Raw genomic sequence first — 21,731 nt, 5'->3', positions numbered from 1 at the left:
TCTAGACCTAATGCCACTCCACCCCTTCCCCTCCCCGAGACCTCACAGTCTGCTGGATACAGGGGGCACACAAGTTTTTTGGGGCATGAATCTGGTAAGGGGACTCCACAGAGGGCGCATTCCTTGTGTTTAGCCTTACCGATGCACTTCTTCCCTAAAACAAAGAATATGAAAGGGACTGCGTCACTGAGTGAACATTCTCGTAGATCACTTACCAGTGGCTGCAGAAAAAAAAAAAAAGATACTGGAACATGAGGGGGATTCTTCCTAGTCGATGCTCCAGATCCGTCTGGAGGAGCTCTTACGACCAGACTTGTCACTCTTTCTGTCATGGTCCTTCCCTTTGGGCTTCTGACGTATCTCTTCCAGCAGCTGAGGCTGCTGCTCATGATCACACTCCATACCTCTCAATACTGAGGCCAGGAGCAAGGGTCTGGATCTGGAGCGCTGCTTAAATCACCTCCTCCGGCCAGCAGATTTGCCAAGCACTGCCCCCTGATTCGTTGTCTGCCCCCCCCCAGGTGTAGGCGACAGGCTGGAGGGCACGCGCTCGAGCGGCGTACAAATCCCGGTGGGCACCGCCATCTTGGGAGTCACTGCGCATGCGCGGTACTCCGAGACCAGGAAACACACGCCGGCTCCGCCCCTAGACGTCACCGCGGCTCCCAGTGCTGAGAGCAGCGCGGGAGGCCGGGCCAGCCAGCGGTGCCCCGGATGGCGCCAACCAACATGCCACCGGCCTCACACAGCCCCCAGCACCAGCCATACACCACAGGAGCAGACTAACAAGAGGGAAGACACTTACCTAGCGCTGGCCTCCCTGGAGATGAATAACCACTGGAAACTGCTCCCTGCTGCGAACGCCACCGCCGTGCAGCCCTGCCAGGACCACCGTGACGTCTCCAGGATCTCCGCACCGGCCGAGGTAGGAGACCCCCCCCCCCCGCTACCTGAGTCAGCCGGCCGGCCTGGGATTCATAGAGTCTTCTGTAGGATCCAGTCCTTATAGGAACAGGAAACCAACTGATACGTGGGAGAGGTGCTGCCCTTTTGTATCTGTAGGTTTCCTGTTCCTGAAGGGCGGATCCCCTCTCTCTCGTGGTGCTGTCATGGGAGTCCGAATAAATAAGTCATTCCGATTACTGAAACCTTGTAATACATAAAAGGTTCACAGTTACAGAGTACTGTATTGTGTAAAGTGCAAAATTCGCCTTGGTTTATTACTTGTTTTGCAAAAGTGTATCCAGTATATTTTTTTGTACGGAGGCTTGTGTGAGGACATTTATAGGGGTAGTTCATTTTTAGGTAATGTTCGGCACTGGATGCAGTTTTGTTAAAGAAAAAAACAAACAAACCAAAAAAAGATCTCTATTCAACCCCATAAGGTCCAGCAGCGAGTCTCTAGAGTGCTGATGTCATGTTGACAGCCAATCACAGTGCTCAGCCACAGTAAATGGAACCCCCCATTCAGAACTGCGAAGCCAATCGGCTGATGAGCTGCTGACATGGCCGCTGACGCATCAGTAAATGCCAGACACTGGGAGCAGCGGCGGAGGCTTACCGGTGCACCTGGAGGAGGCAAGTACAGCTCAGGTTCTTAATTTATAACTGCAGCCGGGGTGCCGAGCATTATTATCTGAAAGGAGACAACCCCTTCAAGTTGGATTTCAATTTCATCATCTGTAAGTTCGGTCATAAATCTGTGTGTACAATGAGATTGCAAGTGCATGGAAGTTGTCCCAATCCATACTAAGTCACTACATGCTCATATCTCTCCTCCCTCCCTCCCCACAAAATAAAATAAACACAAATTTATTTTAACATGTTTATCGATTTTTGTTAAATTTAGTCAGGAAAAAATAAAAAAAAATTAGTTGTCATTAGAAAAAAAAATTCAAATATGCATTTTGTTTAAATCGTTCTCAATGAAGAAAACATTGATCAGTTCACAGGAATCTGTAATTCAGGAACAAACACCACTGGAGGACCAACCATTTGCATAACACCCCGTTGACATACTCGCCAGTACACAAAATGTTAATATAACACAGGCTTATCAGCTCTCCTGACATGGCAAATACCTGGAAGCCCCATGAAAGAACAAGGTAAGAGCACCATTTCTTAAAGCGCTACATTGTGTTGTTCCGGTTATTCTTCCTAGAAATGTAGGAGTAAATTGATAAGAGGCAATTAATGACCTCTGTGTCAAAATGAGGCGTCAAAGTATCAGCACTGAGTAGAGCGGGTCTGGCTGTAAGCAACACACACAACCGGTAAAGGGAATGGTAATGTCAACCGGGTGCTACATTTCCAGGAGAAGTAACAGGAACGGCACATTATAGCGTTCCAAGGAAAAACGTTTCAGAATTGACAGTTATAATACATAAATGCTATTCCCCATAACATGTCAAGAGAACAGTCCTGGTCTTTCAAAAGGAATACTTTGAACAAAATTAACACTTGTATTTCACAGAGGACTGGAGAGGGCACTGAATGATACAGGGAGTCAAAGAACCCAAAAATGAGAATCTGTGTCCTCCTTTGCTCGGGCATTTAACATAAGACCGTGTTCCAGTTGATTGGAATATTCCTTTAGGCTGGTCAAACATGCAAAAATTGCCCGGCCGCCAGACCCCTTCTCCAACGCCATCAAACATGGCTTGTGGACGATGACGGAATGCCATGGGTATATACTAGGGGAGCAGAGATAAGTTGTCGACAAAGGCCACCCATTACTTGAAATACAACTGGTCTAATCCAATAAAAGCCATTGAGGAGGGTGGGGTGGTCTCTGAAAAAGACCTCATGTCTATGGCCAGATGTCGGCGGTCTGCGTTTGTCCAGCAGTGACCTACCACTCCCTCCCAGTCAGGATAGAAGCTGCGTGAGGTTCAACCATATAACATAAGCAAGGGCTGATAGGCACTGGTCGGTGTTCATATAAAACAAGATTATGAAATAAAACCAAGTGAAAAATGATTACATTGTGAGAGAAAAACATTAAGATGTGTTAAAGTTACCGCAATGTTGACCACTGGCACAGAAGGCATCCAAATAATAACAATAATTTAGTGCACACACCGCTTTCTGTGCGATTCAGTGCATCCCACTACTTCCTTCTCAGGGGCAGCCACCCATCCCCCTCATAACTCATTACAGCTAGAGAACAAGGGAAATTAAACATCAGTCATTTGTAAACTGGACCTCTGGAATCCATGAAAGTCACGAGATTTGGGAGAAGATAACCCTACATGCCCAGCACGGGGTAAATGTCACTCCTCCCAAACAGGAAGCCCTGTCAGTCATTCAGTTGCATTAAAAAGACAAAAAAAAGGAAACTTGCTAAGTGGCTCAGACGCTTCCACTCCGTTCAGTACCTTCATCAATGATGCCATGACCAGCTACGCAAGTCATCATCTATGTTGATACTCATCATGAAATGCATTGGCAAGACTTGTCAATAGACCTAGGGGATAGAGTCTTGTGTGGGACGGTTCTTCCCCCATGAACGATCCAAAAAGGCAAAAAAATAAAAAAGAGCAAGGAAGGAAGGGATAGTGTGCATACAACAGCGTCAGGGAGCCTATAGCATAACTATGATGATCCACTGTAAACGTCGCTGACTCTCTTCCGAAGGAAGCTGCAGAATTCAAACATGGTGGCGGCCAGGCTCTGGTTGATGAGGTAGCGGGGTAGGCGACCCTTTTGAGAGAAAAGCAGATTATGGTGTCATATATGCACACACATTATGTATACAATGTCAGGAAAGTGACAGAACTACCCTAGGTATAGCCTATTAGTGAATCTACTAAATTTAACAATAAAATGAACAGAAAGGAACACTTTAAATGTCATCATTAAAGGAAATATGTCAGTAGGAATGAACTCACCTTAGCCATCAATATCGGCATGCAGGTCATAGGAAGCTGACTAATATGATACCTCAATATCTGGAATCAGAGGTTTTAAGCCAGAGAAATCCACAATTATTTTAATATTAAATGAGCTGTTAATATCTATGGGCCGGACATAAATCTCTCCGATAATCTGCCTCCAGAGCTTATTTTACAAGAGGGGGGAGTTACCAGTGTGATGGCCGCTCTCTTCTCTCCTGAATTCACTGCAGAACTCTGTGATTACACCTGACACATCTGCAGCTTCAATCTCACAGACGGCTAGTGTTACAATACAACAGAGCTGTGAGAGCTGCAGCAAACATATTTGTTCTGTGTTCATTACATGTCTCTGTTACACTGGTAACTTCTCCGTTCACTTAAAATAAGCTCTGGGGGCAGATTCTCATGCAAATCAGTGTCCTCCCAATAGCCTTGAACAGTTCATTTACATATGAGAAAAATGTGAATTTCAGCTTCCTACGACCTACAATGCTTAGGAGGGCTGATCCTACTGACAGATACCCATTAAGGTTTCCATTTATCCCTAAGCAGCAATTCTCACAATACTGGTGGTGTCGGGACCAGCTGAGCTTATCGAACCTGGGATTACTCTTTAATGACACATCATCCATACTTCATACACTTCCCAGAGGAGGATAGTCCCATGTTTCAAACACAATGACAAGTGGATTTTCTATACTGTAATGATGGCTTGTAATTGTACGAAAAGAAGGTTCTCCAGCTATACGGAAGTTACAATGTAAAGGCCCCGTCTCACATAGCGAGATCGCTAGCGAGATCGCTGCTGAGTCACAAGTTTTGTGACGCAACAGCGACCTCCATAGCGATCTCGCTATGTGTGACACGTACCAGCGATCAGGCCCCTGCTGCGAGATCGCTGGTCGTGTCGGAATGGCCTGGACCTTTTTTTGGTCGTTGAGGCCCCGCTGACATCGCTGAATCGGTGTGTGTGACACCGATCCAGCGATGTCTTCACTGGTAACCAGGGTAAACATCGGGTTACTAAGCGCAGGGCCGCGCTTAGTAACCCGATGTTTACCCTGGTTACCAAAAAAAACAAACACTACATACTCGCCTTTCGGTGTCCAGGCCCTTGCCGTCTGCTTCCTGCTCTGACTGAGCAGCCGTACAGCGAGAGCGCAGCGGTGACGTCACTGCTGCTCTCACTTCTCACTGTACGGCCGGATCTCAGTCAGAGCAGGAAGCAGACGGCAAGGGACCTGGACACCGAAAGGCGAGTATGTAGTGTTTGTTTTTTTTGGTAACCAGGGTAAACATCGGGTTACTAAGCGCGGCCCTGCGCTTAGTAACCCGATGTTTACCCTGGTTACCCGGGTGCTGCAGGGGGACTTCGGCATCGTTGAAGACAGTTTCAACGATGCCGAAGTCGTTCCCCTGATCGTTGGTCGCTGGAGAGAGCTGTCTGTGTGACAGCTCCCCAGCGACCACACAGCGACTTACCAACGCTCACGGCCAGGTCGTATCGCTGGTCGTGATCGTTGGTAAATCGCTTAGTGAGACGGGGCCTTAAGTTCAGCTTTTGTGGGACAGAAATAGGAGGTTGTTCCCTTGCATTTCTGCCCTGGATGTGGGACTAATCATCCTCCTTTATGACTGAAATAAGTGACATATCACTTATTTCCATGGCGGGAAATTTTTCGACCCACATTTTTTACCCGCATAAATATTTTTCAATGTAAATAAACTAGGCTGCGGAAACCTCATTTCACATATATAGGATGTAGATCTCACAATTAAAACAGGGATTTTGGCGTTGAACCCCCGAAGAAAACAAACACATGTGAACATCCCTTGAGAAAGACATTTTCTTTAGTCTTGCATCTCTGCAACTCACTACATACATAGTATCTCCAACAGAATTTCAGATCAATGGAGCTGGACAGGCTTACCTTCAAATCAGTGTTAAGGATCCATACAAAAGTGCAGACAGAGGGGTTTCGAGAGCTTTTAAGTACTACAAAACCTCCTGGTCCATTTTCTCCTCTGAAAGAAATTGATACTTATAAGTTAATGTGTACAGGTTGGAGTTCTAGGAGTCAGACCCACATCAATCGGTAAGTTATAGCATATTGTTGTGATAGGACATAACTTACTAGGTGGGGGGCAGGAATAATGTCTAACCACTTCATACATTATAGAGAAATTACTTGCTTTATATTCCAAAACCTGACCATTATTCCCCCAGACAAGCCTTTTGTTCCCCTCTCCTATTCTTTCAGGATGTGCAGCACCCCCTAGTGGGCAAATATGAAAGAAAAAAATATCTGAAATTTACAAAGCTATGGATCAGATAGCGCTGGTTTAGAACAGTTAGCTTCATCTATGGGCTCTCCAGTATGCTGGGCGTTGTGGTTTTGGCACCAACATCATAAATACATTTTGCTCTTTACAGGTGCACTTTATAATGAACGTGTAAGACGGCTCACCGGACATATTTTGTCAATGGAGGTCTAGTATGGTGCGTCCCTGCAATGCCAGCTGACAAGTAGCGATCTTTTCTTCTCTCGATTCTTCGTATATTCACAAAATCTCTACAATGTAATAGGATATTTGTAAGAGGATACATCATACAATTAGGAAACAGAAACAGATGGATACTAACCTGGGTGACACTACTCCACCGGCAGCTCCCGCAGAGACGTCATACGATACAAGGGTGTTATCATCCACACGCTGTAAGATCTGACAAACAGAACACATGGACAATACATTTCTAGAATCGAATTGGAAAGATTATGCCATTTGTTAATATGGGATATAGCAAGAGTCCAAAAAATAGTCTGTGGGGAAAGATGGGACCATTTAATTATATTTCTCCTAAAGACCTCATTAAAGCCTCCAGCAGTACAAAGGCAATAACTGACCTGACAAACAGCCACTGTTCGGTTCCATAAGACCATCTTTTCAGGTTGTAGGATGACCTCCTGGTACACGACCTCTGCGGGGCACTGAATCAGAGCCTGAGGACCAAACCAGAGCGTGATCATACTAACATTCATCATTAAGATGTAATAAAGTTGGAATGGATCCTCGAACCTTACCTTTAGGATGAATGATCTTCCATGGAAAGGCACGTCTAATGTGTACACGACGTCTCCAACATCCTAAAATGCAGAGAGATGTGTTAAGTGGTTGGGCTGATCTACAAATCCAATTATCAGACACAGCATAAAACAATTCTGCTTAGCAGCGAGGATCCACAGTATGAAACCTCAGCTTAAGAGGCATTTACATTGCAAGATTATCATGAATGGGTGTTAAGAACGCTTGTTTCCTGCAGAATAAGCAGGCTGCAGATCACCAGATGAACAAGAAAATCATTCATTGGGTGAAATGATCTTGTGCATTGTAAAAGATCATCGTTCTCAGTGGCGCATCGTCCTGTGCAAAGAGGACTGACTGATAAGTATGGCAACCTATGCACGCTGAGCGATCCAGTATAGATCGCTGAGAGCGTATTATTTACTTTGATCTGCCTGCATTAAAATAACCGCAGATTGGTAAAATTTACTGATTGGCGGTTGTATCGTGCCGGTCCATGTAAGCAGCTCTTTAGCCAGAGCGTCTCTAGCTCTGTAGAATCCGGCATTACATGTAAAGCCATATTTCCCCCACAGAGGACTGAACACTTGCTGCTAGGTTATTGCACTTTGCAGCAGATTGCAGCTGTCCGGTTCCCTGTGATAATCATCGGACCCTACACTCCCTATAAATGGTAGAGAGGAAAGCTTGCTGATCGCTGGGGGTCAAACTACTAGGACCCCAAGATTGGGTCTTTAGAAACCAATGAACAGGGCTATGCAGCCATCCTGAATGAAGAAGAGGTGTGCGCACACAGCCTTGGCTTTATTTATTGACTATGGGATTGACGAGTGGGAATTACCCTTTAAAGTCAAACTGAAAGGCCACAATCAAGCTTGTGGTTTTAAGAGGAGGCCGCGGGATACTCACATTCCTCTTTTCAAAATTCCAGCTGACTTCCTGCGCCAATATCTGCTCTAAGATCTCCATAGCCTCTTTTCCCTTCCTTACATACTCTCGTTCTTGAAGGGTAACAGCCTTCCGGCCCACAGCTTCGTCGTCGTCATCAAACTCATTATCTGACCCTATGGTGATAGAGGAGGCGAATATAAATCGGTCACTGATCAAGCCTCAGGGACAATAGATTAAGGATGCCAATGGCGGGAAATAAAGACATATGTCACAACATGCAAGGTGCAAAACAATAGGGAAACCCTGACCTGCAAAGGACTCTGGTGGGGAGTAAAACTGCCCTTCTGAGGGAGCGCCTGGGAACAAAAGTGAAGGCCGAAGAGCGGCAGCTTGTGCAGCCAGGTACCCTGAATAAGGCAATACAGATGATAACCATGAGAGGAGAAATAGAACACCATTATAAGCAGAACTATTTGTCGTAATCCCACTATTGGTCGGTTCACATTTCATTTTTGGCTATTTATGTGGTCCCTTTTTAAGCCCTTTATAGTGGCAGTCACTCACATCGCTCTTCCTCTGCTTCTTGAGTCAAAACCTTGAAGTCCAGGAACCATGTTTCCAGCCAAGCCAATACAAATGAAATAATAGGCAAAAGATACCCAAAAGCCCCTTTGGATAAAAGCTGAGAATGTGAAATAAAAACAAAAGTTTTGAAGTTCATATATATAGAATTAACGAATTGGTACAAAATGTTGCGTTACTTGTAAATATTTTCCAACACTTATCTAGTGATAATGAATTACCATGTGGGTCAGAGTCCAGAGGTGCATTAACAACTCAGAGCTGGAATCTCTAGAAATTCCGGGTTGAATTAATATCTGTACGTAGTCTGGTAATTTAACTTCTAAGACATACAGTAATGCAATATAAGAAAACTAACTTGTATTCTGGCACCAGCTTCAGAGTAGACCTTACAAGCTCTATAGCAAAGGTGGATTTTTGTAGGCATTATTATGTGTCCCTAGAAAATCAGAATGCAGAGGTGGCCGGTAGCCTAGGCAACGAGCAGTAAATTATAGAATTAAAAATGCCCTCATTCTTGAGAATGGAGAGATATTTAATAAAAGGTAAATTGAAAAGTTGTTTGTTTTTACAAGGACTTTGCAATTTTACCCATTTAAGAAGACGAGACAACCACTTTAACATTAGACTTTAGTTCTCTCATATAAGGTCTGGATATGTGGACTACATACCTGTGACATAATGACTTTAACAATCAGAAAGGCGCTGGTCACCAGGGTTGTGATCTGGTAAAAGAAGCAAGATTGTTAGTTTATCACCTACAAATCTGTATCTTGCTTACTACAGTGAGCTGTGGACACAAGGGTACAATGCTTGCTAACTGGTGATGAGCAAATAGCATTGTTGTTCGGGTGATCTCCGAGTATTTGTTAGTGCTCGGACATTTAGTTTCCTCAGCTGCATGATTTGTGGCTGCCTGCTTGATAGGGAATTCACACATGTATTCAGGCTGTCCAGCAGCCGTAAATCTTGCATCTGAGGAGACGAAAACTAAATCTCCGAGCACTAACAAATACTCGGAGATCACCTGAGCAACAATGCTATTCACTCATCACTACTGATAACTGGTCTGGATCCATAATACATTGCTGGTTGTATAGTGATACATCAAGGATCTGTAATGTCATAGTTGGTTTGGTTATAATGTGTGCGTGCGTGTATATAATGAATGTGCCCATCAAGGAAACAATGTAGTATTACATGCTTTGCATTCAAATGAATGGTTTCCTTCCTGGTAGCTCTCAGAACTCAAAGGCTATGTTCACACGCAGCCTTTTTTGGGATCAGATTGCATGTGTGATTTGCAATACTGTAAGTACATGAGTAATAAAGATCGCTTTTTTCACCAAGAATGCCACACATACCACTGTAAATGTTTTTTCTGTGGTGTTTTTTTTTTTTTTTTGCACTCAGTGCTTTATTTGGGTGAAAAAACACTGCAAAACCGCTCAGATGCTGCAGATTTAAAAAACGATGCAATCCTCAAATTCAGTCAGAAAAAAAGCCATTACTGTAAAACGCAGCTTCTGTGCTGCAGAAAAAAAAAAGGAGCTGTAAAAACACTGTGTGAACATAGCTTAACTCCAAGCAGGATACTGTGTGATATTGAATGCTTTCTCCCCTGCTTATTATATCTATGTGATGATCTCGATCAACATAGAGACCGGACTGTGAGGAGAACAACTGAGTATATGTGACGAGCCGCACTCCACTTATCTCAGGATCCGGACCCCCACTAATCTGCAGGCAATTTTAGTGCCTGCTAAGTAAGAACAAAACATGAAGGAAGTTTAGTTACTCTTTAAATTACACAACTGTCAACCCTGTCACTTCAGATGTCAGCTGAGTTAGTGACTTACAGCAATAGCCCACCAATGTCGAAGTCGGAGGATGGCATAGCCTAGCAGCAGAACAGAGAAGCGGAAGACTGCCAGGAGCTGAGAATATGAAACATATGGACAATGTTAGGGCCACAATATAGTGGACAAAGATAACATGTACAGAGGACAATACATCTATTCAATATGAATACTGCGTTGGCATTCCAACAAATAAACAAGAGCAAGCCGCAGATCCTTATATATCAGACCTGGGCAAAGTGCGGCCCACGACAGCCAAAGGGCTTCATGGATTTGCATCCTGCACCACATGGTGTCTCACTTTCACTGGTATCTGCATCCTCCGGATGTATCCTTTATCCTGTAGATAAGCCCCCGATGTATCCTAAAAGATGAGGAAAAGACGTTAGATTATACTCACCCAGGGACATTCCCACTGCTGGTCCGGGTCCGGCGCCTCCAATCTTCATCAGATGACGTCCTCTTCTGGTCTTCATGCTGCGGCTCCGGTGCAGGCGTACTGATTTGTCCTGTTGAGGGCAGAGCAAAGTACTGCAGTGTGCTGGCACCGGGAAAGGTCAGAGAGGCCCATGCCTGCGCACTGCAGTACTTTGCTCTGCCCTCAACAGGACAAATCAGTACGCCTGCACCGGAGCCGCAGCATGAAGACCAGAAGAGGACGTCATCTGATGAAGATTGGAGGCGCCGGACCCGGACCAGCAGTGGGACCGCCCCTGGGTGAGTATAATATAACCTCTTTTTCTCATCTTTTAGGATACATCGGGGGCTTATCTACAGCATTACAGAATGCTGTAGATAAGCCCCTGATGCCGGTGGGCTTACCTCACCCGCGATTTTGGGGGCAACAGGTTTTCTTTAATTTGAAAGGTTGGTTCGGACCCCCGCAACAGTCAGCGTCTCATGTTTCTGCTTGGGAAAAGTGATTGCCCAACCTTGCTCTTGATAAAACCTATTCTGCAATCTGTACCACTGTCTCCTATTAAACAGATGAATAATCTCACCAGAAAATGGCTCTGAGATCATTTTGTCTACAATACGTCACTGAAGCCACCAATTAGTGGTCTCAACAGTGGTGCAGTCCTGTAAACATCGACCAATCAGGAGGCGGTGCTGGAGTGGCAGGGGCCTACACAGGTAAGTAGCTCTTACTTTGGTAATATAAAGCATTAGCCTACCCAATTTTTACGGAATTCGGACAATCCCTTTAAACCTGATTCTAAGGGTATAATACAAGACCCAGCTATTGCATAAATAGTAAAAATAATGCATGTCTTATGTACCACTTCCTTAAGCTCTGCCCTGAGAGCCCCTTTAGGGAAGTTCTCCACTTAAACGTATTTTCACAATAATTTAATTAACACCACGGAAGAAGACAGAACATTATTACTGCTGACACTTATCAGCTAGCGGCACAAAGCCACCACTTGCCGCCAGCTCTGAGCGGAATGGATAAATCCTGTCCAACAGAAAAAAAAGTTTTCAATGGATTTCTTGCAGGGTCTCTAGTATCTATACTGCTGGTGATTATTTGGGTCTTCAGCTCAGAGTGCAACTGGAACTAAAATAAAGAACTAAGATCAGAGAAAGGGCAAGAAGGTTTGGCAGGACCGAGCCCGCCATACACATGAGATGGCTATCAGGAGAATGATGGTTCTGGCTCTCCCACACACAGGAGAACTCTCTCAGCCCGAGCCCTCCAGTGTACTCTATGAGAGCGCCATAGCTAGACAGGACTGGCAATGGCTGATCTCCTGGAGAACAAAGCGATTGGCAATCTGATATTGGACACGCCCAATTGGTCCTCCGGGAGGAATCAAGCGGTCCTCCGGGAGGAATCAAGCGGTCCTCCGGGAGGAATCAAGCGGTCCTCCGGGAGGAATCAAGCGGTCCTCCGGGAGGAATCAAGCGGTCCTCCGGGAGGAATCAAGCGGTCCTCCGGGGGGAATCAAGCGGTTCTCCGGGGGGAATCAAGCGGTCCTCCGGGGGGAATCAAGCGGTCCTCCGGGGGGAATCAAGCGGTCCTCCGGGGGGAATCAAGCGGTCCTCCGGGGGGAATCAAGCGGTCCTCCGGGGGGAATCAAGCGGTCCTCCGGGGGGAATCAAGCGGTCCTCCGGGAGGAATCAAGCGGTCCTCCGGGAGGAATCAAGCGGTCCTCCGGGAGGAATCAAGCGGTCCTCCGGGAGGAATCAAGCGGTCCTCCGGGAGGAATCAAGCGGTCCTCCGGGAGGAATCAAGCGGTCCTCCGGGAGGAATCAAGCGGTCCTCCGGGAGGAATCAAGCGGTCCTCCGGGACCAACATACACAGAGTGCCGAACCAGTTGATATCGGCAGGTTTGGTCATAGTCTATTGTGTATGGGGGCTTTTATTTAAATTAATCATTTAAAAGGGACCTATGGGTATCAGTATAGATTTATAGGGACAGTCATGTGCATACCACACACAGCTATATCTACGTGGATCTCCTAAGGTAAGAACATGGTGTCCAGTACAGAGGAGAGAACAATCACTTACAAAAATGTCAAAAAACGAGGTACTAAACTGGTAATCCAAAATCTCTTTTTCCAAGTTCTTCTCAATCCCATTATTAGTCTAAAAGACAAAGAGAAAACACACAAGTCAGTTGTATGGAATTGGGAAAATCTGTGTTAATGATTAGTTGGGACCTCATACATTAGCCAGAGAGGAGAAAAGTGACAACACTTCTAGCCTGGAGGACCAGACATATCTGCAGAAGCCAATAAGACTATTGATTTCAAAGTGAACTGTGTAATTCTTTATTTCTCCTGTGGGAGAAATGAAGGGAAATTAAAACACCAGTTATCGAATTTCTCCACCGATCACAGTTGACTGCTGGTATTCTCAGCAGAAGTTGGGACCTATCAGATGTATTTCTTGTGAATTTTCCCCAACAATGGAGATCATTGGTAAGAGGTAGGGACTAGTGATGAGCGAGCATGCTCGGACAAGGTGTTATCTGAGTACGCTCATGTGCTAATAGAGTATTTTCGGCATTCTCGAATACTATGTATGAGTCCTCGTGGCTGCTCAACAGCTGCAACACATGCAGGGATTGCCTGTTTTGTTAGCCAATCCCTGCATGTGTTACGGTTGTCGTACAGCCACGAGACACGCAACCACGGGGACTCAAACATCATATTCAAACACACCGAAGATCATCACTAGTAGGGATCACTAATTCTGGAATAAAAATATGTTCTATCGCCTCATACTTTGCAGAAACCCTCTATCTAGCTGATAGAAAAGGATCTTGTATGCAGTTCCCCTTTCTATCATGTGACATCCAAGGCAATTCAGGCCTTTAAACAGTCATCTTTTATCAAGTTATCAAAGATCTGTTAAAGAGAACCTGTCATCACAATTTAACCCGTTAAAAGTAAAAGGTATGGCCATTATGGCCCCGTTATACAGTGGGTACGGAAAGTATTCAGACCCCTTTACATTTTTCACTCGTTGTTTCATTGCAGCCATTTGGTAAATTCTAAAAAGTTCATTTTTTTCTCATTAATGTACACTCTGCACCCCATCAAGACTGACAAAAAAAACAGAAATGTAGAAATTTTTGCAACTTTAATAAAAAAGAAAAACTGAAATATCACATGGTCATAAGTATTCAGGCCCTTTGCTCAGACACTCATATTTAAGTAACATGCTGTCCATTTTCTTGTGATCCTCCTTGAGATGGTTCTACTCCTTCATTGGAGTCCAGCTGTGTTTAATTAAACTGATAGGACTTGATTTGGAAAGGCACACACCTGTCTATATAAGACCTCACAGCTCACAGTGCATGTCAGACCAAATGAGAATCATGAGGTCAAAGGAACTGGCCAAGAAGCTCAGAGACAGAAATTTTGGCAAGGCACAGATCTGGCCAAGGTTACTACAGAATTTCTGCAGTACTCAAGGTTCCTAAGAGCACAGTGGCCACCATAATCCTTAGGGCTTGTTTCCACTTGCGAGAAACACGTCCGTGTCTCGCATGTGGAAACCAAGCTCTGGCACTCCAGAGCAGAGCGTGCGGCCGCATAGGAATACATGCAGCCGCACGCTCTGCTCCAAAATGCCGGTGCCAGAGCTTGGTTTCCACATGCGAGACACGGACGTGTTTCTCGCAAGTGGAAACAAGCCCTTAAGTGGAAGAAGTTTGGGACCACCAGAGGTCTTCCTAGACCTGACTTACGGCGACAGATATCACTGCCTTCAGCACTACTGACTTTGCGATCTGTCCTATGTTATGAAGGTCCGGATTGTGGACCGAAAAGTCACATGTAACTTTATTTTTGGATTGCTCACAAATAAATTATCTTTACTACTGCATGAAAAGGAGGGCAGAGTTCCTTTATGTGACCCTCCAGGGTGAGGAAGGGCAGGCGATGTAAGCGCTCATTTATACTGCCTGCCTGGCACATAGGTACACAAGCCTCCGGACCACTCCTACCCACTTGGCTTTTGGATATGATATCTATTGTAGTCTATAGTTTGGTTCTCATGCACTGTTAATACTTTGTGTAACAGGGGTCCTACCGATTACTACGTAACGAGTTTCAAGAAATACTTGGTTTTGACGAAAGGGGTTTTCTGTATGTGTGAGATAATAATGGGGCATTCTGTACCCATTTACGTTCTAAATACAATCGCTTTGTAAGTCAAGGAGAAAATAGAACAAAGATATTTTCTTAGCGGAAATGTGAATCTGCGGTTACCATAAATCCCAGCAGGAGGCAGAGTCAATACTAACTGTGTTACCAGCCCTATTAGCGAGTGATAGATGGATGGGCACTATGCCTGCTGCACACAAAATCCCAATTTCCACATTTCACACTGATAAATGACCTTATCAAAGGAAAGCTAGAAGCAGAAACGAGAAGCTCATTTGTCAAAGTCACATGTAAAACAATATCCTGGACGGCCTTTGTGGACTGCAAGCTCCTAAGGGCAGAATTACTCGACAAGGTTATTTATTGATGCTAGAACACTGCTCGTATATTGGGAGATAATGGAGAGGACTGGAAAAATATGTCTGCCTTCTTTCTTCCCAGGTTGCGTCTGGTATTGCAGCTCTGCATCATATACAGACAGAGGTGTGCTGCAGTACCAGAAACAACCTTATAACCAGTGTGGTGCTGTTTCCAGAAGAAAGCAACCTTGTTTTTTTTCTAAGGGCAGGGTCACACAAGAGAATCAGGTCGATTATGATACTCTGATCAATCTGATCCGTCAGTATAGTGTGATTTGAATCTGTCAGATAAGATAATCACAGTAAACTGTGAGAAGATGGAGAACAAAATGCTTCTATCTTTTCCATTGTGTGAGTGCGCGGAAATCTGACTGCACTCAGATGTCATCCGAGTGAAGGACGATGTTTTCCAAGCAGCCATAGATTCGGATGGGTGGGCATGATCCCATTTCAAAGTGAAATTGCAGCATGCTGCAATTTTTCTCACCAACAGATTCTGTAAAGTGAAAAAAATTGGTAATCAGCACTGCCTCATTGAGTAAGATTGGATAGCACTCGGACCACTTACAATTTAAAAAGAAAAAAATTGGATAACACTTGTCCGATGTATACGGCAGTGTGAGCGAGCCCTAATCCCATTAGCTGGTTCTATACATTACATAAACTGGATGATGGCAGCAGAATCACCTGTGTGAGAGGATACAGCAGCTATACCTCCTCTGGCATGTGCAGTCAGGGTACACAATGGTTAGACTGACTTCATATTAACCTCTTGACTCCTTTCTGTTCCCTTAATAGATAAGTGAAAGCAGTAGGTTCTGGCAGCCCATTATCTCTCTATTAAAATAACATGAACCCTTAGACAAGATGAATGTTGGCGTTCATTAGAAACATAAAGTATTAAGATTTGAGAGTCCTCAGTGGTTGATACCTTTTAATGGCTAACTGAAAAGATGGTAACAAATTGCAAGCTTTCGAGACTACTCAGGTCTCATCAGGCATAGAATAACACGAATTCTGAAGAGTAACATATTTATACACAACAGGGCACAGAAATAATGCAGTAGATAAGACAGGTGACGTGAAGCAGAACTATCATTATGGGAGAGGGATAAACAGTTGTGGCCATAAATAATGGAACAGCTCATAGATAAGGAGTGTGAACGTTTTATTGCCCTCTGAATGGGGTCTGGTTCGCTGTTGTGATGCCCCCCACAAGGTCTGAGGAGCAAATTCTGTAGTGGATATAGAAAGACATAAATCCATGTGACACATTCATTCCTGCACTGAGTGTGTCAAAGGTTGTCATAAGTTTGTACTCCCAGACTCTTCTCTCTACTTGCCCAGAAGACCCTCACAGCTCCTCCAAACTGCTGACAGTGACCCCTGCTGACCTCTTTCCTTACTCTTCAGGAGAGGTGTAAGCGACCGCTGCTACCTACCAGCAGCCACTGATTAGCTGCAGCGATTATACTCTGTCCGTCCTGGCAAAACGAGTTAGGTGATGGTTTCTTTAAGGCCCTATCAGATTGTGATTGAGTCACTCAATGTTCTCCCTGGAAGAGTATGCCAGGAGGACGTCAGGGACACTGACAGAAGTACAGAGGATTGTCCCAGGTGTGATAAGCGAGCACTCTTATTTAATTTTATGTAAGCACCACCCTGAGCCCATTTAAAGTAATAAAGCAGTGGAAAACTCCTTTAAAATGACGTAGAAAGTTTTCCTGCAGTCCCATGTAAAAAAAACCCCAACAGATCACAAGTTATATTATAATGATTCCTTCTTTCAATTACAAATCAAGTGGTCACATCAGTAGCGAACTACAAAAGCCTGTAGTATATCTGAAGTATATTGTACTCACATTCAGCTCAATGATCCACAAGAGAGATATGAAGAGCAGATCAAACGTGACAAAAAGGCAGAACGTCCGGCGCACATCCGAGATCGCCCGGCGCTGCTCCGGGGGGAGGTAGAACTGCGGTGATAAACTCTGACTCAAGGAAGAGTTGATGGAGGCGATCGCTGGTAGACTCCTCTCCAAGTCAGATCGGAAATCTTCTGGGAATTTACTCATCTCGGCAATGAGAGAGACCTTCAGTATCAGAAGTGGTGGTCACCGGTCCATCTGTCAGGGGCACAGAAAAGATTAAATCGAAGGGATTAAAAAAATAAATAGCTGCCATCTTCTGGAAATACTGCTCGTCTTCAATGGAAACAGTCAACAATCTTGCTGACAGACATCTCAGGTCCCTATTCAGATGGCTGGACCACGGCAGCAGTTTAGCCACCATTTGTAGCTGTAAAATGGAGGTAATGACCAGAACTTACTGCACTACAGATCCCTATCAGGCTGTGTTCACATGTTGAGTCTGCAACAAAAACACTGCGTAAAATATGTCCGTTTTTAATGTTTTTGGAGCATATTTTACCACTCGAGTGGTGCTTTAACCCCTTCATCCCCCGAGCCAGTCTTCACCTTAATGACCAGCCCAATTTTTACGATTCTGACCAGTGTCTGAGACTGTTTTCTCTGGACATATTGTACTTCATAATAGTGGTAAAAATTTGTTCAATATGACTTGCATCTATTTGTGGAAATATCGGAAATTTGTTGAAAATTTAAAGATTTACCAATTTTTAAACTTTTCATTTTTATACACTTAAAACAGAGTTATGTCACACAGTAACATTTGTCAAATATCTACTTTACATAGGGCACAATTTTTGAAAATTGTTTTTGTTACAAAGTTTAAGGGTTAAAAGTTGACTAGCGATTTCTCATTTACACAATATTTGAAGTGACTATGAGGGGCCTATATGACAGAAAATACCCAAAAGTGACACGATTCTAAAACCCACACCCCTCAAGGTGCTCAAAACCACAGACAAGGAGTTTATTGACCCTTCAGGTGCTTCACAAGAATTGAAGCAATGAGGAAGGAAAAAAATGAACATTTAATTGGGCACAAAAATTTTACTTTAGACACAATTTTTTTTATTTTCGCAAGGGTAACAGGAGAAAATAGACCCTCAAAATTGCTGTGCAATTCCTCAGGAGCACACTGATACCTCATATGTGGGAAAAATACTGATTGAGCGCACGACAGGGCTCATAAGGGAAAGAGCCTTTTGACTTTTTAAATGAAAAATTTGCTGGAATCATTAGCGGACACCATGTCGAGTTTGGAAAACCCCTAATGTGCCTAAACAGTGGAAACACCCCCACAAGTGACCCCATTTTGTAAACTAGACCTCTCAAGGTGCTTCACAGAAGTTTATAATGTTGAACTGTGCGGGGGTGGAGGAAAAAAAAAATAAAATCACATTTTCCTCACAAAAATGTTGTTTGAGACCCAAATCTTTTCATTTTCACAAGGTTAGCAGAAGAAAATAAACCCCTAAATGTGTTGTGCAATTTCTTGAGTACATTGCTACCCAATATGTTGTTGAAAACTACTTTTGAGGCACAGTGCAAAGCTCAGAAGAAAAGAAGCGCCATATTGGAGTTCAAATTTTGCTGGAATGGTTTACGGGTGCCATGTCACACTGGTAGAGCCCCTGATGTGCCAGAACTGCAGAAACACCCCTCCCCATAAGTGATGCCATTTTACAAACTACACCTCTCAATGAATTCATCTAGGGATGCAGTGATCATACTAACACCAAAGGTATGTCACAGAATTATATACCACTGGGCAGTGAAGAAAAAAAATTTTTATACAATTTTACCACACAAATTTAGTTTCAGCCCCAGATTTTACATTTTTACACCGGGATATGGGTAAAAATGGCACCAGAATGTGTCACACAATTTCTGCTGAATGTAGAAATACCCCATATGTGGCTGTACAGTACTGCTTAGCCACACGGAGAGACTCAGGAAGGACAGAGCACTATTTGCCTCCTAGAGCGCAGATTTTTCTAGGATACTTCAGGGGCTCCATATACAGAACCCCTAAGTGCCCTCTGGGTATTTATCTACAGGTGTAGTGACAATTTTGACTCCATCGATGTTTTTAGGAAACAAGTAGTAGTGGATGGTGTCAAGTGAAAACACATATTACTTACCGGTAATGTGTTTTTTCGGAACCCAAGGACAGGAAACCTTCAAGATAAAAAGGGCACATATCTCAGCATCATCGGATTACAGAGCACGAGAAGACCTCTGAGTTAGGCCCCTTTCACACATCAGTTTTTTGCCATCAGTTGCAATCCGCTGAATTTTGGAAAAAACGAATCCAGCGACTAATGCAGCCGGATCCGTTTTTTTTCTCATAGACTTGTATTAGCGACGGATGGCCTCACGTTTTATCCGTCGTTCGCTGGATCCATCGAAAATTGTTTGTCTGTCGGCCGAGACTATGGACAAAGTAACGTTTTTTTGTGTACGTCGAAATAACGGACAGCAAAGGATCCGTCGCCTGCTCAAATGGAAGCCTATGGGCGCCGGATCCATCAGCATGCTCTGATTTATTTAGCCAGATCTGCTAGTCGGATCAGTCGAAAAAACTAATCTGTCGCATCAGTTTTTCACAATCTGTGACGGATCAGTCGAACCAACGGATTAAACTGATGTGTGAAAAGGGCCTTAGTGTACACTTATCTATATACATATATACAAACTATTTCTAACCACAACCACAAGTGGTGCACTAACCCACCAACTGGCAGGTGATGAACTTAGTAACGAGAGGGAATATAAAAGTGCTGTCATGGGTTCTGAAAAAACACATTACAGCTAATTTTTCTGTCACCCATGACGGCACCAACAAGAGAATTACCATACTCATATTAGGGAGTGACCACAGCCCGTAGAACCCTTTTCGCAAACGTGAGATCAGAAGAGGCAGAAAGATCTAGTCTATAGTGGCAATAAAAGGTAGAAGGTGATGACCACGTAGGTTCTATACAGATCTGCTCAATTAACACGCCTGCTCTTTCTGCACAAGACGTTGCCATTACTCTTGTAGAGTAGGCATTCATGAGGTAAAGGGCTGGTCTTATTGTGCCTGATTAGGCCAACTTGATAGCTTCTCTTATCCACCTGGATAGGGTACCGTTATTCCGATGCCTCTACCTTGTGCCAGTCATTACATTGGTTACCCATCCACTACAGAATCAAGTACAAACTGATTACCATTATCCACAAAGCGCTCCATGGCTCAGCACCACCCTACATCTCCTACCTGGTCTCAGCCTACCACCCTACCCATATTCTCCGTTCTGCTAATGACCTGAGGTTAGCATCTTCAATAATCAGAACCTCTCATTCCCGTCTCCAAGACTTTTCAAATGCTGCGACAATTCTTTGGAATGCACTACCCAGGTTAATACAATAAATCCCCAATCCCCACAGTTTTAAGGATGCCCTAAAAATGCATTTGTTCAGACTAGCCTACTGTCATGATCTCCATGGCCAGAGAACATTGCATAAGCCTACATATGAACAAGCTCTTGGAAGATGGGAACTGTACTGACCATGAACTAAACCTACCGCACAACTAGAAGTAGCCAGGTAGCATGTCCTACTTTTTATCCCTATATGCCCAGCGCCGGCCGGAGAACTAAATAATGCTAGCAGAGGGAAATATAAGACCTGGCTCACCTCTAGAGAAATACCCAAAAAGGAGACAGAGGCCCCCCACATATATTGGCGGTGATTTTAGAAGAAATAACAAACGCAGCAGGAAAATAGTTTTAGCAAATTTGAGGTCCGCTTTCTAGATAGCAGAAGACAGAAAGAACACTTTCATGGTCAGCAGAAAACCCTAACAAAACACCATCCAGAAATTACTTTAGAACTCTGGCATTAACTCATAATACCAGAGTGGCAATTCCTGATCAACAAGAGCTTTCCAGACACAGTAACGAAACTGCAGCTGTGAACTGGAACCAAAAAACAAAAACAAACATGGACAAAAGTCCAACTTATCTAGTTGATGTCTGGGAGCAGGAACAAGCACAGAGAGGCTTCTGATAACATTGTTGACCGGCAAGCAACTAACAGAGAAGCCAGGTTATATAGCGACACCCAGATCTGATGAGAACAGGTGAACAGGGAAGATGATGACACAAGTTCAATTCCACCAGTAGCCACCGGGGGAGCCCAGAATCCAAATTCACAACAGTACCCCCCCCTCAAGGAGGGGGCACCGAACCCTCACCAGAACCACCAGGGCGATCAGGATGGGCCCTATGAAAGGCACGCACCAGATCGGAGGCATGAACATCAGATGCAGTGACCCAAGAATTATCCTCCTGGCCGTATCCCTTCCACTTGACCAGATACTGGAGTCTCCGTCTGGAAACACGGGAGTCTAGGATTTTCTCCACAACGTACTCCAACTCACCCTCAACCAACACCGGAGCAGGAGGCTCAACGGAAGGCACAACCGGTGCCTCATACCTGCGCAATAACGACCGATGAAAAACGTTATGAAT

The 21,731-nt window shown here is 44.3% G+C and overlaps 1 protein-coding gene across 3 annotated transcripts in view; it reads right to left on the bottom strand.

The window, feature by feature from the left end:
- Positions 1 to 1,811: 1,811 nt before the first annotated feature.
- STARD3 (StAR related lipid transfer domain containing 3) overlaps positions 1,812 to 21,731 on the bottom strand; it is a 35,024-nt gene continuing 15,104 nt past the window's right edge. For 2 of the 3 annotated variants that reach the window (XM_077252343.1, XM_077252345.1), the window contains exons 2-14: positions 17,152 to 17,415; positions 12,826 to 12,903; positions 10,313 to 10,390; positions 9,125 to 9,178; positions 8,436 to 8,553; positions 8,180 to 8,278; positions 7,890 to 8,044; positions 6,980 to 7,042; positions 6,803 to 6,898; positions 6,541 to 6,620; positions 6,365 to 6,469; positions 5,828 to 5,921; positions 1,812 to 3,702 (exon numbers count right to left, since the gene is read on the bottom strand). In XM_077252343.1, coding sequence (XP_077108458.1) covers positions 3,595 to 3,702; positions 5,828 to 5,921; positions 6,365 to 6,469; positions 6,541 to 6,620; positions 6,803 to 6,898; positions 6,980 to 7,042; positions 7,890 to 8,044; positions 8,180 to 8,278; positions 8,436 to 8,553; positions 9,125 to 9,178; positions 10,313 to 10,390; positions 12,826 to 12,903; positions 17,152 to 17,364 — 1,341 coding nt within the window. In that variant the 5' untranslated portion in view covers positions 17,365 to 17,415 and the 3' untranslated portion in view covers positions 1,812 to 3,594. Of the gene's footprint in view, positions 3,703 to 5,827; positions 5,922 to 6,364; positions 6,470 to 6,540; positions 6,621 to 6,802; positions 6,899 to 6,979; positions 7,043 to 7,889; positions 8,045 to 8,179; positions 8,279 to 8,435; positions 8,554 to 9,124; positions 9,179 to 10,312; positions 10,391 to 12,825; positions 12,904 to 17,151; positions 17,416 to 19,358; positions 19,396 to 21,731 lie in introns of all 3 variants that reach the window. The other variant, XM_077252344.1, reaches the window with a different exon arrangement.

The sequence above is a fragment of the Ranitomeya variabilis genome, chromosome 4 (genome assembly GCF_051348905.1).
Source record: "Ranitomeya variabilis isolate aRanVar5 chromosome 4, aRanVar5.hap1, whole genome shotgun sequence".
Taxonomy (NCBI): Eukaryota; Metazoa; Chordata; class Amphibia; order Anura; family Dendrobatidae; genus Ranitomeya; species Ranitomeya variabilis.
The sequence above is the reverse complement of the archived record's forward strand: the minus strand, read 5'-3'. Positions and strand labels throughout refer to the sequence as shown.